This window comes from Doryrhamphus excisus, chromosome 1 (genome assembly GCF_030265055.1).
Source record: "Doryrhamphus excisus isolate RoL2022-K1 chromosome 1, RoL_Dexc_1.0, whole genome shotgun sequence".
NCBI lineage: Eukaryota > Metazoa > Chordata > Actinopteri > Syngnathiformes > Syngnathidae > Doryrhamphus > Doryrhamphus excisus.
The window spans coordinates 38,143,855-38,153,178 of NC_080466.1; the positions used below are offsets into that span (position 1 = coordinate 38,143,855).

At 37.9% G+C, this 9,324-nt stretch overlaps 1 protein-coding gene across 2 annotated transcripts; it reads right to left on the minus strand.

Annotated features, from left to right (window-relative positions):
* Positions 1-172: 172 nt before the first annotated feature.
* LOC131140718 (uncharacterized) lies at positions 173-6,610 on the minus strand. Of its 2 annotated transcripts, XM_058091390.1 has the most exons (9): positions 6,176-6,610; positions 6,040-6,110; positions 3,957-4,151; positions 2,812-2,867; positions 2,503-2,730; positions 2,316-2,372; positions 1,240-1,371; positions 1,054-1,074; positions 173-982 (listed from the first exon to the last, which is right to left on the minus strand). In XM_058091390.1, exons 1-9 carry the CDS (start codon positions 6,343-6,345, stop codon positions 872-874), a joined length of 1,041 nt encoding a protein of 346 aa, XP_057947373.1. In that variant the 5' UTR covers positions 6,346-6,610; the 3' UTR covers positions 173-871. The 2 variants fall into 2 exon arrangements, with proteins under 2 accessions (XP_057947373.1, XP_057947382.1); XM_058091399.1 differs by having other exon boundaries at positions 173-1,074; positions 1,211-1,371.
* Positions 6,611-9,324: the final 2,714 nt, after the last annotated feature.

Below are 9,324 nucleotides of genomic sequence, written 5' to 3' on the forward strand. Positions count from 1 at the left end.
TCCATTGATCATTCTTCTCATTTTGTTCCCAATACATTGTAAAGATGTATTTTTCCGTGGAATAATCGGTTCCTTTAAACGACTATTTCTTAATTGTCTTAATTTTCACTTCCATGTTTCAGATCATCAAATTAAAATATTAGTCAGTGACAACACAACTGAACACAAAATGCAGTTTTTAAATGAGTTTTTATTATTAAAGGGAACCTATTATGCTCATTTTTCGACCCTTTTAATTGAGTTGTGGACCCTTATAGAGCAGCTACACACAATAACCCGCAAAGAAAACTTCTTCCTGAATCTTTTCCATGGATTTATGCTTCCTGCCAAAAACGGTCTTTTAATATATTCCACGCACGCTCCACTCGGCTGACATTTACTGAAACCTTGGCATCGTTTAACACGAGAATACAACATTCTAATTACAATTATTGGTCATAAAAGTGGAAAAAGCATAATAGGTCCCATTTAAGGGTGTAGTAGTATTAACGGAGTAATGAATGAGGTTATTACTCCTTCACAAAATAATTGTTGCATTCCTTCTTTGAAAAATCTTCAAATATTGAGAAAAATTATGAATTAGCTTTGTCGTGGTGTCCGCCATTAAGAGATGTGTTTCATCAGATAGCGGCCACATCGGTAACAACAGTGAACAACACTGACGGCAACTTACGAAAAACAAACTTAACTCTAGGACGCCAAGTTGGTCGAGAGCAGATTTTCTGCATTAAACCCCGATTTCCTCTATGTCTCCACCCTCTTATAGAGCAGACATTTCTTATTCATTCATTCAGTCTATACCACACATTGGACTACATGTGGGGGGACATGTAGTTTAGAAAGTGCATGTTCTTTCATTGAGGTGGCCGCGTCACTCTGCAGGGACTTGAATGTACACCTTGACTGTGAGAGGACTTAGATGTTCATTCAGTCCATCGATTATATTCACGATGCCGTCCTTCATATCACTAATGTCACCCACCTATACAGTCCACAGGAACAAATTCTTTGTGTTGCCCTCATTTTTTGGAAATGGGATTTTCAAATATTCACCTTTTGTTTGTTCTTCATTTCCTACAAAAAAAAACAAGTCTTTAATATTTGGTTCAGTCTCACTTTACAATAAGGTACACCAAAATACAGTAGTTACTGAGGTACTAATGAGTAATGAGTTAGGTTAGGTTTTGTGTATCTTATTGTAAAGTGTTACCTTTAGTTCACCTGTGACTGCTCACCCACCTCTAATTTGTATTTTAGAATTTCAATTTCCAGGTCTGTTTTTTTCATTTGCAGGTCCAAGTATGTCATTTCTTTGTCCGTTTTTTCCATTTTCTTGAGAAGATGCATTTTGTACACTGTTTTTACTGGCAACTGTTGATACAAAAGGAGGACAAGGATTAATACAAATTCTTATAGACGTAACCTGTCACATACTCTTAAGAAATATTAACACTTTGTCTATGTACACTCTTTAAATATTGTTCACAATAGTAATCTATCCACCTCACCGGTGTGGCATATCAAGAAGCATGATTATTGCACAGGTTGGCTACACTAAAAGGCCGCTCCAAAATGTGTAGTTGACCTGTATTGCAGATGGTCCGCAGGGGTCTGAAAACCAGTCAGTATCTGGTGTGACCATGTGTCCCCAATACCGTAAACACAGATCCAGATCATCCCAGACATACTCAATGGGTGTGTATGCTGGCCATGCATGCACTGGAATTGTGCAACACGGTTTTGTGCATAATCGTGCTGCAATTTGAGGTGATGCTTGAGGTGATGGGCCTCGACTCATGTCACAGTATCTCCATGCATTCATTCCACGCCATCTATACGGTAAAATGCACTTGTGTTGTGGATGGAGTGGCCTGTGGTGGCAGTGGGGATATGGTATAGACAACAAACATTTTGAAGATAACAAGCTGGTTTGGGATGCTCTATATCATAGGATTTGAGGCAAATTGCGGTCACACCAGATACTAACTCAGCGATTTTCGTTGGGGCCTGACGTGTCGGAAAATATTCAGATTTGTGTATGTCCTGCAAGGCATTCCCCCACGGTTGTGGCTACTGCAAAAAGAAGTTTGGGAACCACTGTACTAACTAGTTTTTGGAATGGCCTTTTATTGTGGCCAACCTTGTCAATAATAATAAATCAGCATCTTGATATGCCTCAACTGTGAGGTGAATACACACTAAAACAGATTTGTGAACAATATTTGAGAGAGATTTTGACTTCAGTTCATGAAAAATGTTACGCAAAAAAAAGTGTTGCGTTCCTATTTTTGTCGAGTGTAATTACAACATCTCACAGTGTCAAGCTTTGCTGTGGAAGCTGATGGATTCACTTTCTGCTGTCTGACCATGCTCTGTAAAAAAAAAAGGGAACACATTTTTATTGCAGTGTTTCAGTGGAAGGTATGTGTGAAGATTGGAATTTCACACAAGAATGTATAAAAGTGGGTCTGTGGTGACTGCTATATGAATAAGCTATATTACCTCTTCAGGAGGAGGTTCAGGGTCCCACTCGGGAGTAGCTGACACAACGTGTTTAACACTCTCATCCTGTGAAGTATCCCACTCGATGGGAACCGACTCTGTGTCTTTAAAGGTCTCCTCCTGTGAAGTGTCCCATTCGATCGTGGTTGGCTCGGTGTCTTTGACGATGTCATCCGGTGAAGGATCCCATTCTATAGTAGCTTCCATGGTGTCTTTAGCATCCCCATCCTGTGAAGATGCACATTATAAGTGATAATGAATTGTTTGTATAAACGTAAAAAAAAAATGGACAGAGTATAACCTACTCACAACTACAAGTTCTGTCACAGCATTGGGCTCCACAAGGCAGATGACAGCATTAGAATCTGTTGGGAAGCATGGAAAATAGTGTTCCTTATTATTATTTGGTGCCAACAGTTCATCCCCTCACTCATAAACTTTTTAAAAAGCAACTAGTGACAAATGTAGTGAATCGTGGCAGAGTGAAATTAATAAATCATTGCGGTTTTGTCATTTTCATTGCAGGGGTGGTGGAGCCTATCCCAGCTGTCTTTGGGCGAAAGGCGGGGCACACCCTGGACTGGTGGCCAGCCAATCACAGGGCACATATAGACAAACAACCATTCACACTCACATTCATACCTATGGACAATTTGGAGTGGCCAATTAACCTAGCATGTTTTTGGAATGTGGGTGGAAACCCACGCATGCACAGGGAGAACATGCAAACTCCACATAGAGATGACCGAGGGTGGAATCAAACTTGGGTCTCCTGGCTCTGCGGCCTGCGTGCTAACCACTTTCCACTGTGCAGCCTTGTTTTGTAATTTTATTATTCAAAAAAATGCACATTTAAGCAAATTGTACATACTTTCAGCCCAAATTAAGCATTTTCAAACATTAAAAAATGTCTAAATGAACTACAATACGCATCTCTGTGTGGAGTTTGCATGTTCTCCCCGTGCATGCGTGGGTTTTCTCCGGGTACTCCGGTTTCCTCCCACATTCCAAAAACATGCTAGGTTAATTGGCGACTCCAAATTGTCCATAGGTATGAATGTGAGTGTGAATGGTTGTTTGTCTATATGTGCCCTGTGATTGGCTAGCCACCAGCTGGGATAGGCTCCAGCACCCCCGCGACCCTCGTGAGGAAAACGCGGTAGTGAATGAATGAATGAATGAATGAACTACAATACAAATACAGGACTTTGGAAAATGCATTGTTTTGCTGATGTGTTGAAAATCTTTCCCAGTGACGGACTAGCGCACTGCTAATGCTATTCATAAGGGCTCTAAGGATGTTAACCCTTTTTTGAGGGTACAAACATTTTTCATTTATAAATAACAAATCCTATTTTGCGGAAATTCACTTATCCCGGTCAAGTCTGGAACCAATTAATGTCAATAAATGAGGGATGACCAAATCGAGAAAGAAAAAAACATTGGATATTTACATTTTACAAAGGCACTAGTGTCTTGAATGGTGAGTGGCTGCGATGAAATCCCTCCAGGTATTCCATCCACCACTGGCCTGCCAGTGCCCTGGCAAAGGACCAGCTCCTCTTCCTCCTCTTTTAGAGGCGGTGTTGGTATTGGTGCCAGTGCTGGCTCTCCACTCATTTTTCTCCCCTCTGCCTTTTTTCTGTTGGCTGAAAACAAAGCAAATGTCATTTGAATTAGGTCTAGTTACACAGATGACAGGACAATTTTGTGTTTGAGAACCACATTATGCTCAAGGTAACACTACCACACACTGAAGTAGCCACTGGATTTTTACTTGTCCTCCTGAGAATCAAGGGAAAAAGTTATTGCAAAATGCGTACTGTAGTGGACAGAATAATAGGATGGACTTGGCTTATAGAGGATGATCGTTTTTCTATTATTTATCTGATGCGCCTTCTTGTATGAGCTTTCTATCTTGTCTACAGCAGGAACAACCTTTCTACTGAGTGCTACAACTGTCATCCATTCTGCATATAAAGATGCTATAATATATCAATATATAAGCATCATCGGGTCAAAGGGCATTCGGAAAATTCCCTGTCATATGGCATTTAAAGATTAATGCTATTTCACAATAGATTCAACATTTAAAGAGGACCTATTATGCTCATTTTTACCCTTTGTATTGAGTTGCGGTCTCCCACAGAGCAGCTACACACAATAACCCGAACTTTTTAGATCTTCCAGAATCTGCACCTATTCCAGCTGTATTACCTTTGATTTGGGCTTCCTGCCAAAACGGTCTGTTTTAATTTATTTCACCCACAGCCCGCCTCCGGGCATACCGACTCCGCTGTGACTGGTCACACACTCTGTGACATCACAAAGGAACGGATTTACCACACCTTTCCAAACCGAGCGTTTTGAGCCATTTGAAACTTTTTTCAGTGCTCACTTCCGAATGTGCAAACCTCATTATCTGAAACTTTGGCATCGTTTAACACAAGAATACAACATTCTAACTAGATTTAGAGGTCAGAAAAGTGGAAAAAGCATAACAAGCCCCCTTTAAGAGTAGTTTTAAGTCATAAAAACGGCCACAAGCTGGCAAAAGTGCATTTGATAAGAGATGGTTATGGATCTTTTGCATGTATTGACACACTTGTGGACGTGGAAGAGCATGGAGGAGTGTAGCGTGCAGAAAGTGACGTCAATATTGACGATTTTATTGACGATTGTCAATAACATTTGTTATTTGTATCTTAAACATTTTTATGTCATTTATGTTGTGGTGCAGTTGTTTAGAAATTTGAGCTGTCACAAAAGCAACCAACCTTTTTTTGGTTGGGAACTGATATTTTCCTGAAACTTCCCTATGTTCTATTGCTGATTACTAAAGAACGAAATAAGGTAGAAAATATTTTTTCTGATTAAAGAGGACAGTCTAATCTTTCTATTGGTGTATAGATGTTTATATACGTAATTATAGAACACAATATTTTGTGTGCCTGGGAAAAATCAGTAAAAATCATCTAAAATGGCCGATACTGAGGGGGTTGAATTTTGAAAAATGCCTGGGATGGAATGAGTTATTTTTTCATGTAGCATTTTAGTCCTGACGCTTGTCTCAAAATGTGTTAAGTTTTTTTCTTCATGTCTACTCTGGGGCTCTGTAGGTTCTCAATAAATGGTGACGCCATCTCCGAATGACTTAAACGATGAAATAACGGCACTTTGATAGCCGATTTCCAAACATAATCTGTAGGTTATGAATTTAGCCCAAGTGACCATGGTGATAAAGCTACTTTTGGGGAACAGGCAAGACAGCTCGCTAACCTGCTAAACTCGCTTTATGGATAGAGGATGTTGTCAAACCAGCAGCGGTAATGCTTGCATCACCTTATAACCCATTTTTAAGATTTCAAGATAGCTTAGCTTTAGCTTTTGCTATGAACCAACGTGTTTTGTTTTGGGTTTTTTTTGTTGGCTTGTACAAGATCATATATGTTTACCATTGATTAAAAAAGCTACATTAGCTACAAATTAGCATCATTATAATGAAAGAGGTAGGAGAAAACACAACCTAAACCTTACCTGATTGAATGAGGTTCTTATACTTCATTTTAAGCTGCGCCCACGTACGTTTTTGGCTTGAAGGATTACACCTTAATCAGAATAAATGTCAATACAGTGCACTGTTAAATAAAAATAAAAATAAAAAAAAACTTACGCATTGACTCGGTCTGCAATCTTCTGCCAAGCCGCTACTCTCTCTTTCACCGCTGCAACAGTGTTACTTTTTCTTTTAAAAATGTGTTCAAAGGCACCGTAAGACTGGGTTAAAATTTCCAGTTCCGATGGAGTGAAATAAGCAGATCGCTTTTTAGGGCTAGTTGCCATGTCGAATCAGAGCATCCGGGTTTCATGCGTTCAACTCAGGGTATATCTACTCAGAGTTGATCCAGTTAACTCAAGCTAGCTGCCGTGAAACCCAAAACTGAGGGTTTCCGCATCTCGGGGTAGATAAACTCAGAGTTCTCGCTATGGTTCAGAGGCTCAATACCGTTTCTTTACCTCGCTACAATCTCACGCCGCCATATTTGATCCCAAATGTTTTAAATGAGACCCGAGGAGCTAGGAAAGGCTTAAACTGACGTATACGGGTGGGAAGATCGATCCAAATATCGATCACGTAGATACAACGGTGGTGTCATTTTTGGACCGATACCAGCGTGGTGAAAACATTTAACATTTTAAAATTTACATTCACAAATATCTTTTTAGTTATGATGTTCCTATTGTTTCATTGTTGGTGATGATTATAGCTACATATTGTTATATTTTTATAAACATTTTTGGTTTACATATTTTGATATTAACTTTATTTTAACCAAGCAATTTTTACTCAAACAGTTGATACAAAATGATGAAATGTAATATGACAAAATACTTTTTTTGTTAAATTGTTCCCGAAAAAATATGTATTTTGGATAAAATCTGCATTTTATTCTGAGTATCGTCATGATTTACACTTTAATTATGTATTAATGTATGTATGTGTTATGTATTTAATTATGTATGCCTGGTATCTGATCGACACCAAAATGTGCAGTATCGCCCACTGTTGTGTCCTTTGCGGAAGTGTTTCTGACCCTGGCCAGTGACGTGTACAAATGGGCGTATACCAGCACACTAAAATTCCATAGCTTTCTTTGTTTTTTCCTGATATAAGATATATTATTTTGTTTCATGTATTAGAACTTTTACAACATCTGTACTTTTAAGTCTGGTTTGTAGTCACAACACGCAGTTAGTGATTAGAATTATTATTTAATGTTCAAAAACACCTTTAATATACCATCTTGGCTTGTTTTTCGAAATTACATTATATTAAAATATGGTGAACTAACGCTAGCAGTTGTCTATATATATATATATATATATATATATAAACACAATAATAGATGCTGAGTGCAGCTGTTGTAAACCTTGTATAAGAGTGTCCTCTGCTGGACAATGTTTTAAATAACACATTTTCTTCATCAATGACTGTATTTATTAGAAATGATTATTATTACAGTTACAGTTACCACATGCCTTATTGGTTTATGAGCTGTGACAAAAACATTAAGGCGTCCAACAACTCTTGTGAGGAAAAGCGGCATAGAAAATGGAGGGATAGATATTAGCATGAAATGTAGGGGATGTATCACAGAGTACATATAGTTCTGCTTCCATAAATAATAATATCAAAGCATAAATAATAGCATCTTATGTAATGACTGTCAACGCCGGTTGAGTTTCATTGAGTTCATGTGACTGATTTGGTTCTCATGGTGACTGAGGATGTTGTTGACATGGCTGTCAAAAAGCATGATTTTTTATTTCATCCACCACCAAGTCAATGCTGCTGCTACAGCAGCAAACACAGCTAGCATGTGCACATAGTGGAAAAAAACACGGTAAACAGCCGATAATTGGCCCTCACTGTCAACTTCCATTATTACTCCCAAGTCACTTGCCTTTGCATTACACGGGTCATGTCACTTTATTCCCCTTCATGACAATGAACTGAATCTGTTTCCAAAGTATTGAGCACTACTAGGATAAACACATGCAGTAATGGCAACGGTTAGGATTCAGGTTTTTATAGAGATAAGTTACTGCGACTTTAAATTGTTGTGAAATTTATCAATAATACTTATTGCATGTTTATGACCACTTTTTGTTTTCCTGGAACAAGCATGTGTACCCTATTTATTGCCTCTGTGTACATAAAGTGTACACACCCACTTGTGCCCACATGACCCCGCCCCTGAGAAAACCTGCACAGTCCAGTATAGCAAATGAGAATATTCACAGGTAGGTTTTCTGTTTATTGTACACTCGAAAAATAAATGTTTAGCCTCAACAACAAACATGAACGCAACAGTTTCCATTCGTCTTTCTTAGTTATGACAACTTAATTTGAAATTGCTTTTGAACCAACAAACAATATTGCATTGCACGAATTAGCTTTTCCTCTTCACTCAAAGCTTATTTTAAGTAATGCTTACTGAATAATTGTTGTCATCGGGACAGGTTTTTAAGTTTGTAACTCAAAAAAATATGTTAAGTGAACTGACTTAATCATTTTATTCAAGGTAGTTTAATTTGTTGTCTACTTAGTTATAATAACAATGCACACAGCTTTTTAAGTAGCAGTAGCTATATATATATATATATATATATATAGGAGATGGAACTTAAAATGGAAAGGTTAAGAGAAAATGTTGAGAGACATTATGTTGCCAAGCTAATTTTATTAAGTCATGGCAACTTGAATTTTGTTTAGCAACAATAAAATTTGAGTGTATATGACATTCTAAATTAAGTTCATGTAATAGCCAACATTATTATTTGAACATAACTTAAAAAATAAAGTTAGCAACTTAGAAAGTTTATCTAAATCAATTAATTACATTTTTTTTACATTGCATTTAGTTATAAAATCAAGTGGTGTCAACAGATACTCTGAATTACTTCTTAGAGTGTACAGTCGACAGGCAGCCATTTGCTTTGAGGTCATTTTCCTGCATACTATTCACCAAAAACATAATCATCACACACTGGTGCTTCTTGAATGACTGAGAGAATTCCGTCTTCTCATGTGTTCCTTCCTCCATCTCTTCACTGTCTTTTCCCGTCAGGCTACAGTTAATCCTGATTATATACGCTGTCTAAATGGTGCAGGATGAGACCAACACTAATGGCATTTCCAAAGCTCATCTTTTGTTTTCGGTATCTAATCATGTTTCATTGCAGTCACAAGCACATGAGGATAGATTTCATTAACAGCTGACTTGCAAACCACAATGTTGGTGCTTTAAAATATGTATT